The sequence below is a fragment of the Haemaphysalis longicornis genome, unplaced genomic scaffold (genome assembly GCF_048455015.1).
Source record: "Haemaphysalis longicornis isolate Haplotype H1 unplaced genomic scaffold, Haemaphysalis longicornis Haplotype H1 scaffold_1, whole genome shotgun sequence".
Taxonomy (NCBI): Eukaryota; Metazoa; Arthropoda; class Arachnida; order Ixodida; family Ixodidae; genus Haemaphysalis; species Haemaphysalis longicornis.
In genome coordinates, this window is record NW_027526203.1 from 219,324,338 (window position 1) to 219,340,185 (window position 15,848).

General features: G+C 50.9%; 1 protein-coding gene across 1 annotated transcript; it reads right to left on the minus strand.

The window, feature by feature from the left end:
* Nucleotides 1-2,052: 2,052 nt before the first annotated feature.
* LOC144157699 (uncharacterized) lies at nucleotides 2,053-9,735 on the minus strand. Its single transcript, XM_077688486.1, has 3 exons — nucleotides 8,401-9,735; nucleotides 2,984-3,165; nucleotides 2,053-2,563 (listed from the first exon to the last, which is right to left on the minus strand). The coding sequence occupies exons 1-3, from the start codon at nucleotides 9,325-9,327 to the stop codon at nucleotides 2,053-2,055; spliced, it is 1,620 nt and encodes a 539-aa protein (XP_077544612.1). The 5' UTR covers nucleotides 9,328-9,735.
* Nucleotides 9,736-15,848: the final 6,113 nt, after the last annotated feature.

The following is a 15,848-nucleotide window of genomic DNA, read 5'->3' on the forward strand; positions in this document are numbered from 1 at the left end:
ATAGCGTAAAACTCTCTGAGCTTGTCCTCCCTCAGGGGAGGAACGCTAGATAAATTGTTTTCCCAGCCGGTGATGGGGAAAACAATCGCTTTGCTCGCGCTTGTCATGCTGCTAACTCATTCAGAGCAACGCAGAGCGAACGTGAAAGAGGAAATACTTTCCTTTACAATGGCGGTGGTGCACAGTGTTGCCAGCGGCGCACAAGGTTGACGCCTTTTTGAAAGGGGTCTATCTGATTGTTGTTTTATTTCTTTTCTTTCTAGGTACTTAATTTATAGGATAAATCAGTGACATTATCATGGCTTTTTTTCACTGGTTTCTTGTAACGCCTTATTGCCGTAATTTGTTGAGGAACGCTTTCAGCAACCTTCGACAACAGCTGAGTCATATAGCGCCACGGCCTGCATAATTCAAGTGAGTTCGTGCTGTAAAATTGTTTAAAAGGAAGTTAATCAATGAAAAAGTATGAACGAGCAATTCTCATGAAATATTCGAGGCATGGTTTCAAAAACACGCGCCTCTATAATTTCCATATTTATATTCATGTTTCATTTATAATCATGTCACATTTCCGGTATTCTCTATTTCAGTCTTTGTTAATTTTGAGAATATATATAAGATGCAAACTTTTTATTTGGTTAAGTGATTTTTGTAAGTTTGTTCGTTCTATTCTTGGGCGATAACTATTTCATTGGACCAACTTCCTCCAGTCACACTGTTATAAAGATTAAATGTGTTAGCTGCTGCAATTATGCATTTGTTTTGCCTAAGTCTGCGCGTATGCGTTCGTAGTACCTGCGAATGTCCCCGTAGTTTTTTTCTGCCAGGAACGCTGAAGGTGTCGGGGGGGGGGGGTGAGGGTAGGTGGCGGCCGAAGAGCCCGAGAGAAATAATTGAGACGCTATTGTACAGGCTCAACGAACCTAAATTCTAACGAAGGAGTTCTGGGCGCGGGCTATTCACGGTCGTCATTGCATTAGCGTGCGTCATCATTGTTTGTACTTTTGGAGGGGAAAAACCTGATGCGGTGGGAAAATGGGAGTGTAGACGAAGACGTGATCATAAGCCCCGTGTACATAGACGCGAAGGGGGCGGGGTGAGTTGAGTGGCGGGTTCAGCTTACCTCGACGCGTCCGAGTTTATATGAACCCCGTCCAAACAATCGAGGTGAGGGGAGCGGCGGGGTTCACGGAAAAGGGGCTACCGTATTTTCACGATTCTAACGCGCTCCCTCTTTTGCTAAAAGGTAGCTTAATATTTGTTTGCGCGTTACAATCAAGCTCAAAACTGAAATAGGCTTTAAAGCGGCCAGCAGCATTGCCATGCGCAACGGACACGAAGTACCTGCTGTGGGCTAACGTACGGGATAGCAGAGGACCCCGGCAAGCTTCGCTAGAGAACGCTACGCGCCGTACACTAGCCCTGCGGAATCCGAAGACTCACGCAGGGGTTCGGGTACTCACATGCGGTAGACAGGCTCCGACAATCCAAAATGAGGCTTTATTGCCTGGCAGATACGGGGCATATACCAGACAACACGACTATCGCTCGCGGGGAGACAGTGGCTCCTGTCGCTCGCTCAAGCCGCTGGGCTCAGACCTCGATATCCGTCATCACGGCCGCGGGAGCAGGGGAGGCATCCTGTGGCGACCGATCGGGGCAAAATCTCTCGGCAGAGTCCCTGCGGCACGCTCTCGCGGGCCGCTCGTCAGCTTGGGTGGAGGAGAGGAGGTCCCCTCCGGCGATCGAGAAGAGGGCGGCGAGGGCGAAGGCGACGAACCGGTCGTCCCTCCCCCTCGCCCCCCGCACACGTTCGCGGCGAGCCTGTTCGGCGCGTCGCTCGGAGTCGTGAAGAGAGCACGACCTACGTGACGCGCCGGCTACCCAAAATGGCGGCTACCAGCTCGCCCCAACACGTGTGCGGACAAGGCATGGGGGCACAAGGATCCCCACAACCCCCCCCCCCCCTCCTCAAGACCAAGCCCGCCGACGGGCAACCCCACCCCCAAAAAATAAAGGCGTACGCGGCCGCTTCCTCTGACCTTTTTTTATTTAGAACTTTTGGAGGTTCTCGCTGTGGGCGCTCGAACTGAAAGTGGCGTCGTCGGCCACCTCCATGCCTTCCGGTGTTCCCGCCGTGGCCGCCTCCAGGGCTGCGCAGAGGGCCGCAGGCAGGGGCACGTCCTCTACTAACAACACCGCCTCGGCCACCCTGGACGTCGTCCTCCGGACCTCCGCCGTGATGGCCGCGATGAAGGACGGGTCGGTCGCCAGGTCCTCCACCACCGAGTTGATCAGGCTCGGCAGGGCGGCCCTCACGAGCTGTTCGGCCAACGCCGGGGCCAAAGCAGCAGGAGGGACCGGGAGGGCCGCTGGCAGTGGAGCAGCCACCACAGGAGCCGGGAACGGGGCAGGAGGCGCCGCCGGGCCCGAAGTCGCCAGAGCGGGAACCGCAGGACCAGGTTGGAGGGGCCCCGGGGGAGCAGCCGGTGCCGTCCTGCGAGTAGCGGAGCTCGAGGGCGGCGGCGCGGCGTGATCTTGGTGAAACTCTGACTGGTCGTGGCTGTCCGTTAAGCGGGATTCACACGACGGAGAAACCCTCTCTTTTTGGCCCGGGGGACCCGCTCCCGTGACCGGTTTTAGGCTCCGCCCCTCGGTGGGGATAGCCCGCGGTGGCTCCGCGAAAGAAAATGCCTCCGCGTGTTTTCGCTCGACGGCGGTGGCCCTCGGCGGGGAATGGAACCTGTTCCTCGGCGCTGTCGTCTGCTAGGCACTCCGCGTAGCTCCGCACGTGTGGATGCGCCGCCAGGCCGGATAATCCGGTCACGTGCTGTTGACGTCACATATCCGTCCGCCTCCGTGAGAGGGTTTCTCCGTCGTGTGAATCCCGCTTTAGGCGTAGCCCGCCGCAGCCCCCGCAGTACTGCGCCCCCGGAGACGGGCCCAGGGATGCGCCGCCCGCCGCCGCCGCCACCGCGGATACCGTCCGCCCCTCGAACATGCCGAGGAGCGGGACTGCCGTACCCGCGGCCGCCGCTGCCGCTTCCAAGGGCGGGCGGAGAAAAAGCTCACCGGCGGCTCCTTGCCCTCCAGGAACGTCCAGGTGGAGACTGTCCTCTTCATCGGCTTCGGCGCTGGCAGCCCGGACCCCGCCGGAATGCCAGGCTGGGTAGAGGCCCCGGGCAGGAGGGAAGGCCCGGGCTGGGAGGAAAGCCTCGAGGAGGAGCCGGGATCGCCCGGAACGCCGGCCGGTCTTGAAGGCTTCGCTTTGATTGATTGATTGTAGGGTTTTCGCGCGCCGACGCAAAGCAGGCTATGAGGCGCGCCGTTGTGGAGGGCTCCGGATTAATTTTGACCACCTGGGGATCTTTAACGTGCGCCGAAATCTCGTACACACGGGCGTTTTTGCTTTTCGCCTCCATCAGAAAAGCGGCCGCCACGGCCGGGAATCGAACCCGCGACCTCGTGCTTTAAAGGCTTCGCAGATAAGGCGTCCGGGCGCCGCTTCTTGGGTGCCGGCCGGTCCGGGCGAGCAGGAGGTTGAGCAGGGGCCATGTCGGTGGGTCGAAGGCGGAGGACGGAATGGACTACACCGCGTTCCCACCTTAATTTAACCTCGAGGAAGGGCCACGCAACAAAAACGAGCGTACGCTACCTGGCGGGGGCGCAGTGGCGCCTCACTTCCCGCTGGGGAATCGACTGACCGGAAGTAGGTGAGAGGGTTAACAAGGTTCCCCCGTTCTCCCTTCTCCCTGTCGTGCAGATACCCCTTTCCCCCTACCGCTTCGGAGGCAAATGGAGGGCGAGGGCCCTCCGCCGGACTATTCTAGTTCACTCTAGCCGGACCGCGTGAGTAGCGAGGAAAGCGAACCACCCGCGCTCCTCCTCGCGGGGAAGGTGCCAGAGGCAGAGCGCTCTGTTTACCTCGAAAGGGTTGCGGAAGTGGTTACGCGCGTTTGCGCAACCAGTAGCGATGGGTGTTCGGCCGTTGGGCCGCCACCACGCGCTTCGGCTGCTTTCGCAGACTGGGAGCTGCCTCCTCATCATTCCAATCGTCGCTGCGCGCAACGAAAGGTTTCAGATCTGCGACGTTGACTGGACCGCCAACTGGTTTCCCTTTCGGATCTACCAGCTGATACACGAGCGCGGTGAGCGCAACCCCGACTCGGTACGGCCCCACCACTTGGCCGACAGGGAAGCAGAGATGTGTTGTGTTGTGTTGTGTTTTATGGCGCATAAGCAACTAAGGCTATCATGCGCCAAACAAAAGGTTTTGTGTTTTTTGTGGATAATAACCGATTGCTTTATCTTGTTATAGCTTGTTTAGAAGTGTAGCTTCTTTTAAAAAACTAAAGACAGAGGGAAGTTTGACAACAGCATTCTCTCCTAGAAGTAGGCTGGGGTGAAATGGAATTTGCTCGCTGTAGAACAGCCTAAAATGTTTTTTCCTCAAGGCCTCGAATTTCGTACATGAGAATAAGATGTGATTTACTGTAAGTTCCTGGTCACAATCTTCACATCTCGGTTTGTCTTGTTTCATAAGAAGAAAGTTATGTGTAAGATGTGTGTGTCCAATGCGGAGACGGCATAAAATCACTTCTTTGAGGCGTTCTTCATGTCTGCTTGATTCCCACTCTTCTATCGTGGGTTTAACCAGGTGGAGTTTGTTGTCGATTTCTTTATCCCATGAGGACTGCCAAGTTTCCCTCAGTTTGCTCTGTATAAATTTCATGCAGTCGCTGTGAGGAATCTGTACTGTCTCTATTGTTCCGTTACCCGCCTGTGCGGCACATACGTCGGCTCTCTCATTTCCTTTGATTCCCACATGGCTAGGGACCCAGCACAACTTAATTTCCTGTGCTTGTGTTGTGATTGTTACCAAATTGTGTATTATTTCTCCTACTAGAGGTTGAGCTGCATTTTTGTATTGCACTGCTGTGACTGCGCTGAGAGAGTCTGTATATATAATACTGCGTTTAATTTTATACCTCATTATCCTTTCTACCGCCACAGCAATGGCATAACATTCAGCTGTGTAAACCGAAGCGCACTGGGGTAGCCTGATCACCTTTTCCCATTTCCCTTGCACTACTGCACTCCCAACATAACATGATGTTTTGGAACCGTCTGTGTAAAATGAGGTGTAGTCTTTGTATTTTTCGTTTAGTGCCAAAAATTCCTGCAAAATATGTTCTTGCGGTGTCTGCTTTTTTTGAAGGCGTGTTAGTGTGAAGTCACATGTTGTAGGAAAACTATACCAAGGGGGTAGTTGGTTCTGTCTATGGGAAATTTGAGGTAATGTGTGCAGCGTAGTGAATTCTTGGCATCTCTCTTCAAACCGAAGAAACAATGGTCTGATAGCTTGGGGTTTATTATTGAACAGTGTTCTAGATGGGCATTTTGTAACTATGGGGTAACACAGATGTTTCGGCAGTGAACGGATCTTTAGTACGTATGAGCATGTGAGCATTGTTCTTCTATATGTGAGTGGTGGTTCATTTGTTTCTACGTAGAGGCTGTTTATTGGGGATGTCCTATACGCCCCAGACGAGAGACGTAAACCTAAATTGTGAACGGGGTCCAATCGTTTCAAGTAGGACTGTCTCGCGGAGCCATAAACAATGCTACCATAGTCTAGGCAGGAGCGAACAACGGAGCGATAAACTTGTAGAAGGCATGATCTGTCGGAACCCCAGTGTTTCCGTGAAAGAACCTTAAGTATATTTACAGCTCGCGAAGCTTTCTTTTTAAGCATATTGATGTGGGGCAGGAAAGTGAGTTTTTTGTCGAACATTATGCCTAGAAATTTGTGTTCGTTTTGTATGGGTAAGTCGGTTTCCTTGAGGTGTAGGGTCGGATTGGTCTGTAAGCCTCTTTTGAGAGAGAAGAGAATAGCCACTGTTTTGCGTGCTGAAAACTGGAAACCATTTCTGTCTGCCCATGTTGTCAGTTTGTTTATAGTCAACTGTACTTGTCTCTCGCATGTTGCTACATTGGAAGATGTACAAGCAATTTGAAGATCATCAACATAGACAGAGTACATAATCGACTTTGGAATTATTTTGCATATGGAGTTCATTTTTACAACGAACAGTGTTGTGCTTAGAATACACCCTTGAGGGACCCCGTTCTCCTGTACAAATGTTCTCGAGAGGGTTGAGCCCAGGCGTACTTGAAATGAACGGTTTGCCATGAAGTCATTCAGGCAATTCAACATTCTTCCACGGATGCCTAACTCTACTAAATCCCGCATTATTCCAAACCTCCACGTAGTGTCATAAGCCTTCTCCAGATCAAAAAAGACAGCAAGACAGTGTTGTTTGTGTATGAATGCTTCTCGTACGGTATTTTCGAGGCGGACAAGATGATCAGTTGTTGAGCACGCCTTTTTAAACCCGCACTGGTGAATGTCAAGAAGTTCGTTTGATTGTAGTACAAAACTTAGCCTGGTATTCACGACAAGTTCAAACGTTTTGGCTAGACAGCTCGTGAGGGCTATTGGTCTATAACTACTTGGGGAGGTTGGCGGCTTTCCGGGTTTGAGTAAAGCTACAATGAATGCTTTTTTCCAGGCTACCGGCATCCTTCCCGATACCCAAACTTTATTAAAAAACTTCAGAAGTACTTCTACAGAAGGACCCGAAAGATGTGCGAGCATTTCATAATGTATATCATCTGGGCCGGGTGCAGTCTGCTTACCGGCCGATAGAGCTCTCTTCAATTCTTGGAGCGTTATTAAACTATTATAAGGTTCGTTTATACCACCGTGTGTTGGAAGTTTTTGTTTCTCTACAGTGTGTTTGTATTTTAAAAATGCTTCTGCATAATGCACAGAACTGGAGACGCTGGAGAAACGTTCACCCAGTATATCCGCCTGCTCTTCTAGGCTACTTTGTACACCAGGTGCTGTTAGAAGAGGAACTGTAAAAGGGGAGTACGTGCCATTGAGTTTCCGAACTTGCTCCCACATTTTTTTGATGTGACTGAGCTGTTTATAGACGAGACGTAATTTTTCCATGAATCTTTCTCGGCATTCCGCCGAATGTATCGGGCTTTAGCTCGTTTCCTTTTAAACTCTAATAAATTTTCTTGCGTTGGATATCTTCGCAAGACTCCCCATGCTTTGTTTTGCTGCTTTTTGGCTTCCTTACACTCTTGTGTCCACCATACTTTGTTGTTTTGTCTCACCATTCCCGAGGACTGTGGAATAGCTAAGCGTGCAGCCTTAAGAATGCAAGATGTAAACCTTTCATTCAATTCGTCGATGCTCAGTGTGTCCGAAAAAACTTGGTCTAAAGTAGCTTCGGAAGTAAAAAGACCCCAGTCGGCAAACTGAAGTTTCCACCTGCGTGGTTTTGTCGGGATAATGGTTGGTGATGATGATGTTACGCTAATGATTACACGTAGATGATCGCTCCCGTATGGGTTATCAATGACATCCCACTTAATATCGCTAAAAACACTCGGTGAACTAAAGGATAAATCTATGCAGCTCATTTTCCCTGAGCTTGGAGAGCAGTATGTAGGTTTTCCGGTGTTTAAAAGACAAACATTATTGGATAAAATAAAATCCTCTAAAATCTGCCCCCTTGCGTCAGTTTTTTCGCTCCCCCAAAAAGAAGAGTGGGCATTAAAATCGCCAACTATTAAAAAAGGCTCCGGTAGTTGGTTTACCAAGTCTTCAAAATCTTGCAGTGTTACTGTGAGGTGTGGTTCAATGTACACGCAGCACACTGTAATAGTTTTAAATGCAAGCAGGGTGACCGCCACTGCTTCTAGCCTAGTTTTAAGTTGGTCTTCACGAGTTGCTATGCCATTTCGGACAATTATTGCCACTCCGCCCGAGAGCCTACTCGCCTGCTCTCGGTCGCAGCGAAAGACCTGGTAACCTTTGAGTATATTATGGTGTTTAGGACCTAAGTTTGTTTCCTGAACACAAACGGCTACAGGAGAGTGTGTGGCGAAGATGTCTTTGATGTCATTTAAATTATTTAAAAGTCCTCTGCAATTCCAGTGGACAATGAATGCCATGCTGCTTTTTTGGTGGGGTGAAAACTAGGTTTTCGGTCCTGTGATTCGGGGCTTGTTTCTCTTTATGTTGTCTAAGGAGTTCCGCCGCCCATTCGACGTAGAGGGCGCAGAACCTCCTTCAGTTGTGTCCATCGTCTCTTCGGAGACGCTGGAGGTTCGTGCAGAACGCACGTGTGTCGAACTGTTTGACCTCACCGTGTGGGGTGAGGCCTTGGGGACTGCCGAACCAGGGGTCCGTGCAGCCCGCTTTGGAGGTGGTGGCGCAGCGCTAGCTGCTTCCACCGGGGGCGCGGGGTGCCTTGCTGGAACCTCACTCTGTGTGGCTTCAGCAAGCGCCGAAGACCGCTGTGATGCTGCGCCCTGTTGCACCAAAACGGAGTAGGGTCGCGTATGCGCCGAGGAGAGTCGCCTCCGTGCTTCGCGAAATGTCAGGTTCTCTGTTACTTTGAGTGTTATTATCTCTTTTTCTTTTTTCCATGCAGGGCAAACACGTGAGTACGCTGCGTGGTTGCCCTCACAGTTAACACAAAGATATGTTTGGGCTTGACAGTTTTCAGGAGGGTGTTCATGAGAGGCACATTTCGCACATGTCTGTTGGCCCCGGCAGTTCAATGAGCCGTGGCCATAGCGTTGGCATTTGTAGCATCGCCGTGGGTTGGGGATGTAGGGTCGAAGTTTGATTTTGGTATAGCCCACCTCCACAGATTCTGGGAGGATGCTTGATGCAAAGGTGAGGACGATATGCCTTGTCTGAATTTCTTTGTTTTCTCTTTTGATTTTGATACGGTAGACATTTGTCACATTTTGTTCCTTCAGACCTTCTAGAAGCTCTTCCTCGGACACATACCTTAGGTCGTCATCTGAGATGACTCCGCGGACTGTATTTAGTGATCGGTGCTCACTGACAGTTACAGGAATTTCTCCGAAAGAAGTTAACGCTGAGAGCTTGTCGAGCTGATGTTTGTAAAGTACTTCGAGTAGAAGGTCTCCATTTGCAAGCTTCTTGATCTTATAGCCTTCCCCAATGGTGGCAGTTAGGGTCTTTGCGACTAGAAATGGCGATACAAGTCGGGCAGTCTTCTCTTCGTCACTGCTGTGTATTACGTGGAAGCGTGGAAAGTTGGCAACGTTCTTCGTGAAAAACTGGGCGGTTGCATCGGTGCCTCCTCTTTTACGAGAGGGATCAGATGGGCGAAAAAAGGAAGCCATAAATTGAAAAAACTGTTCGGCCATGGTGCCAGCCACCCACCATGGAGCCCAACAAGGGGACGGGACATGAACTCGTGACCAAGTCATGCCTACGCCAGCTGTACACCGCGACTATAACCAAATATGGCTGAACACAGGGTTGTCCGCCACACAAGGTTAACCCTAGCCGCCAGGAAAAAAGGAAACTGAGAAAGAACGAGACGACAGGAAAGTTGTTAGAGAGAAGATAGGAAAGTGAAAGGTTGAAGGGGAGGACAGGAAAAGGCGACTGCCGATTCCCCCCGGGCGGGTCAGACCGGAGGTGCCGTCTACGAGAAGCGGAGGCCAAAGTGGTGTGTTGCCTTCGCCAAGGGGCCTTAAAGGTCCAAGCACTCGGCGTCGGCTCAACCACCAGGACCCTCTTTTCCCCGGTCACGGCGCTGCCACGTACGGCTAGACGTGGGTGCTCGGGGTCCGTGGTGTCGCACAGTACACGCAAACATCTGCTTTAGCAGATGCCCCCTGCGGGGGGAAGCAGAGATGCCCTTGGTTGCGTCGCTCAAGACATGGTTGCGTCTGAGGACCAGGTCACCCGCTTTGTAGCGGACCTCCCTGTGTGCCTTGTCGTACTGGGCCTTCTGTCCATCCTGTTCTGTTCTGCCTGCTCCATCCTAGAGCGCAGTTGCGCCGCGTACTCACTCGGGGCCGAGGAAGCGGCGGCCGCCCCCCCACCAGCCCGCAGAACGGTTTCCAGTGGGTTGGGCAGCTCTCTCCCGAAAGTGAGAAATGCGGGCGTGAACCCAGTCGAGCGGTTAACGGTTGTACGCAAAGCGAAGCTCAGCTCGGGCAGATATGCATCCCAGTCCCGGTGCTGTTCGGCAAACGCCGCTAGCATGTGCTTCACGTTCCGATTCAACCGCTCGGTGGGATTGGCGTGTGGGTGATACGTCGTCGTCTTTGCCCAGGGCCGCACAGGCTTCGACGAACACCTTAGCCGTGAAATAGGACGCGTTGTCAGTTATCAACTCGGCGGGGTAGCCAAACCGAGTGAATACTTCCGACAACTTGTCCCATATTGCGCATGCCGTTAGTTTACGTAGGGAAAACAACTCGCCCCATTTCGTAAAGTGGTCTGTGACGGCTAAGAGATACGTATCACCTCGGCTGGACCTCGGAAAGGGGCCCATCACGTCACAGGCTGCGATCTGCCAGGGTTGCTGGCTGTTGATCGACTGCATGAGGCCTGGGGCTTTGCCACCCCTGGGCTTCACGCTTTGGCACACGCGGCATGAGCGGGCAAAGTGGAGAGCGTCCCGTTTCATGCCTGGCCAGGTCACGGAGTTGCACAACTTAAAATAAGTCTTAGGGCCACACGCGTGACCGGCCACCCGCGAGTCATGGAAATAGCTCAGAGTCGCTCTTCACAGACTGCGCGGGATAACCACCTTGAAGGGGTCAGAGGCCTCCTCCGATGGTATGTATCGCAGCAGGAGTCCGTCCGCATCAAGCAGATACGTATCCAACGCACCAGCAGCAGTACCAGCTGCATTGTGCTCGGCGCCGACAGCCATACCAGCTGTTACCGGACGCCTGGTGGCCCCGCCACCTTGCTCCATCTCAGAGCACGGCTCTTCCCTGAGCCCGTCAATAATTGACTCACAAAATGGATCGTTCTGCTGAGCTTCGAGGAGCTCTTCTCTGCTGAACGCAATACCGGGTGAGTAGACAGGGGCTACCAGGTATGCGGAATCGCCCGGGTTTTGCTGCAAAACGGCAGCCGTCCCTTCGGGGCTGGTTTCGTTTGAGCGGTCGGCGCAAAAAGCTCCGTGCTCGCATGCGTGCGTTGCTTCGGAAGTATGTGGAGCAGAAACGGGAGCTCGTGACAGAGCGTCCGCCACCACGTTCGTGCTTGCCTTCCGGTAGCAGTGAAGTTGTAGCGCTGCAGCGTCAGAGCCCAGCGCACCAGGCGGGCAGACGGCTCGCCCAGGCGCTTCAGCCAGGTTAGCGCCATATGGTCCGTCTCCACCACGAACGCAACGCCGTCGACGTACAAGTCGAACTTGCGCAGAGCGAAAACTATCGCGAGACACTCCCTTTCCGTCACAGAGTAGTTTCGCCCTGCGGGTGTCAACGACCGGCTGACAAAGGCGACCGGCCGAAGAACCCCTTCATGCTCCTGCAGCAGCACCGCGCCCAAACCGAGATCGCTCGCATCAGACTGAATCACGAACTCTTTGTTCAGGTCGGGCAGCCGCAGCTCGGCTGTGTCAACGAGAGCTTTAAAGGGACACTGAAGTGAATTTGTCAAGCTCCCGTTTTTGCTTGCACTGCGTAGACTGGCTCAAATTAGCACACTTTTCATCGTTTATCCGGTTGACAAATCGGTAATTATTTTACAAAGCGCGAAAGAAGAAAAACTACCATGCGCGGTTTGCGGCGGCCGCACCAACTAAAGCTGTGACAAGGTCGAGAACTGGGCCAGTTGGTATACATTCATTCTGAGGGAGCAGCGCAAACTAGACAGGACAAAAGGGGTAGGACACAACACGAGTGCTTACTAACAACTGAAGTTTTTATTAGAAATTGGAAGAACATATAAAGAAGCCTGCGTACTAACACCCCGTGACATAGGCCATGCGCACAACACTCTTGCACACACTGAAAGTTGAAGCTCATGCGCGATCAAGGTAATCAACTTCACAATCCAGCAAGCACACCGAGGGGGAACTAATGCAGTCATCACCATTCTTTTTGATAAAGAAGGCTTCGTATATCTCCCTTGTGCGCGCGTCTTTGTGTGAAAACAAAATACTTGTCCCGTTAAGTTTCGGATAACATCCATGCTTAGAACAATGTGACGAGAGATGGGACGAAGGCTGGCCTTTTACATCGGAAGTCTTGCCCTTTACATCAGAAGGTATGCACTTTACAGAGTTGCGATGTTCCCGCAAACGTTCATTTATGCATCTCCCCGTCTGTCCGATGTATATCTTATCGCACGACAAGGGAATGCAGTACACGACGTTACTTCTGCACTCAACAAATTGTGAACGGTGATTTACGCCACACCCCTTTTGCACATCCTTACTTTTTCTTTCCGCCTTCTTGTCAATTGCGGGACACAGATTTTCTAGCTTATTTTTGGCGGAGAAAACAACGTCAACATTAAATCTCCCGGCTATCTTTTTAACCCTGTGCGAAAGAGCGTGAATGTACGGAATAACCGCAAACCGCTGGGGCTTATCCTTTGACTGAGTGCACCTTCCAGAATTTTTCAGTTTTGAAAGCACCTTCCTAGCAGCACATTCAATAAAATGATCCGGGAAACCAGCCTGCCTTAGTCTATTAACCTGGGACGCAAAACTGGCACCCATACTGTGCACACATGACTTCGTTATGGACGAGTTCAAGCTGTTTACAGCTATTCCCAATTTTACCACCTTGGAGTGGCAAGAAGAAAAACATAATAGAGGTTTTTTTGACCTAGGCAGGTAAGTCCAACACACGTGCTTATCCTGGAACAAGAGTGACAAGTCTAAAAACTGAATAACGCCTTCTTTGGAACACTCGGTGGTGAAGGCCAACCCATGACCGTTATCCTCAAACGCACACATGATACGAGACATTTTTTGCTGAAAGTTACTGTCCCGGACAACCAAAAGGTAATCATCGACATACCTGAAGGCCTTCACAATCAAGGTCTCCAATTCTTTCTCAAGAACGACATTCATGGCACTTAGAAAAATGTTACTCAACACAGGAGCCACGCGAGAACCAATGCACACCCCCGATTTCTGAATAAAAACACTATTGGCCCAGGCGACGAGGGTAGACTTCAAGTAAAAGCTCAAAAGCTCCAGGAAACTCGAGAGGGGAACGCCACACCTGTTGACAAACTGCAACTCGTCGTTTTGTTCTGTAATGCAATTATTGACACAGGTCATAAGTTTTTCATGGGGAATAAAGTAGAACAAATCGGTAACATCGATACTAAACGCTGAACAATGTGTAGGTTTCTCTGTAGACAAATATTCTACCACCTTGTCAGAGCCAGAGACAAGAAACGGGTCTACACAATTTAGCGTGCACAACTGGTTCTGGAGGTACGTAGAAACCCTGCCCTGCCATGAGTCCCTTTCTGTGATGATAACCCGAAACGGAATGCTCGTTTTGTGGGTCTTCGCAGAGAAGAAAGGCTCCAACGTGTCCTTTTTCGACTTAATGACAAGAGTGGCTAGCCGGTCCAACTTCATATCATTAAGCAGCGCTACGGCTTGCTCCTTTACCTCGCGTGGTTTTATCAGGGTTTCTCTGAAATTTTTATTAACAGCAGCAAGGGCCTTATCACCAAACTGGTCTCCGGGAAGGACAACAAAAAACCCTTCTTTATCTGCCGTTAACAACCTGAGGTCATTTGCCACAAAGTGGTTAACCAGCGAGCTAGTAGAAACCCCGTTTTCAGGTGTAGCATTTTGTCTAGACAGCGCCGCCACACACTCCTTCAAACACACTGTACTCTCCTCCTGTGAAACCCTGTGTGCAACAGACCGTGACATGGCGAGCTTCTCAACAGGCTTTTGGCCAGGATCCAAGCAGTACTTTGGTCCCAAGCGTAGAAGACGTAGACAGGACTCCGGAACCTCACAGTTGCCAAGAACCAGCACTTCACGGTCACGGTAGCTGCGTTTCTTTCTTGTAGGCAAAGTTGGTCTCAAACAGTTCCACAGCCACTCGGTTGTCGAGTCCGCAGTTCTGCTGCAGAACATGAAGTTCACACCGCAGTCGCCCCTCAACCCTCATTGTACATTGAGGTAGAATCTAAACACGCTTGCCTGGTGATACCACTCGGAACGAAGAAGTCGACAGAACCGTCGCGAGTGGCCTGCCGAAGGTTGTAGCCAGCCACACAGCAGCTGAAGTTCCTTGGGGCACACCGACTGCCTGGCATGCCACGACGCCGACCTTGCACGGCAGATGCACACAGCGATGAGGGACGTCAGGACCGCAGGGTTGGTTAGGTCAAAATTAGAACAGAAGAAAGAGCCCGATGAACAAGTAATAAAGTGCAACAAGGTCGAGAACTGGGCCAGTTGGTATACATTCATTCTGAGGGAGCAGCGCAAACTAGACAGGACAAAAGGGGTAGGACACAACACGAGCGCTTACTAACAACTGAAGTTTTTATTAGAAATTGGAAGAACATATAAAGAAGCCTGCGTACTAACACCCCGTGACATAGGCCATGCGCACAACACTCTTGCACACACTGAAAGTTGAAGCTCATGCGCGATCAAGGTAATCAACTTCACAATCCAGCAAGCACACCGAGGGGGAACTAATGCAGTCATCACCATTCTTTTTGATAAAGAAGGCTTCGGATATCTCCCTTGTGCGCGCGTCTTTGTGTGAAAACAAAATACTTGTCCCGTTAAGTTTCGGATAACATCCATGCTTAGAACAATGTGACGAGAGATGGGACGAAGGCTGGCCTTTTACATCGGAAGTCTTGCCCTTTACATCAGAAGGTATGCGCTTTACAGAGTTGCGATGTTCCCGCAAACGTTCATTTATGCATCTCCCCGTCTGTCCGATGTATATCTTATCGCACGACAAGGGAATGCAGTACACGACGTTACTTCTGCACTCAACAAATTGTGAACGGTGATTTACGCCACACCCCTTTTGCACATCCTTACTTTTTCTTTCCGCCTTCTTGTCAATTGCGGGACACAGATTTTCTAGCTTATTTTTGGCGGAGAAAACAACGTCAACATTAAATCTCCCGGCTATCTTTTTAACCCTGTGCGAAAGAGCGTGAATGTACGGAATAACCGCAAACCGCTGGGGCTTATCCTTTGACTGAGTGCACCTTCCAGAATTTTTCAGTTTTGAAAGCACCTTCCTAGCAGCACATTCAATAAAATGATCCGGGAAACCAGCCTGCCTTAGTCTATTAACCTGGGACGCAAAACTGGCACCCATACTGTGCACACATGACTTCGTTATGGACGAGTTCAAGCTGTTTACAGCTATTCCCAATTTTACCACCTTGGAGTGGCAAGAAGAAAAACATAATAGAGGTTTTTTTGACCTAGGCAGGTAAGTCCAACACACGTGCTTATCCTGGAACAAGAGTGACAAGTCTTAAAACTGAATAACGCCTTCTTTGGAACACTCGGTGGTGAAGGCCAACCTTCACCACCTTCACAACCTTCACAACCTTCACCACCGAGTGTTCCAAAGAAGGCGTTATTCAGTTTTTAGACTTGTCACTCTTGTTCCAGGATAAGCACGTGTGTTGGACGTGCAGCCAATTGCGAGCTCGGCTCCTTGCGACGTCACACGAAAACGCCGCAGAAAATGGGCGAGCGTAAAGAGAGGAGGACAGCATTTTCGAATTAATTTTTCTACTAAATAAAATAATATGCGTAAACGCGCCCAGAGTGGTCGTAACATGGCCTGGGGACCCCGGACTACAATTTGCGCAAGTAATCCCGCAATGTTTACATATCACTTCAGTGTCCCTTTGCGAACGGCCTCCTCCTGCTCTTGACCCCAGCTCTAGCGTGCATTCTTCCTCAACAGTGCGGTCAGAGGCGCCTGCAGAGCCGCGCAATTGGGGATAAACT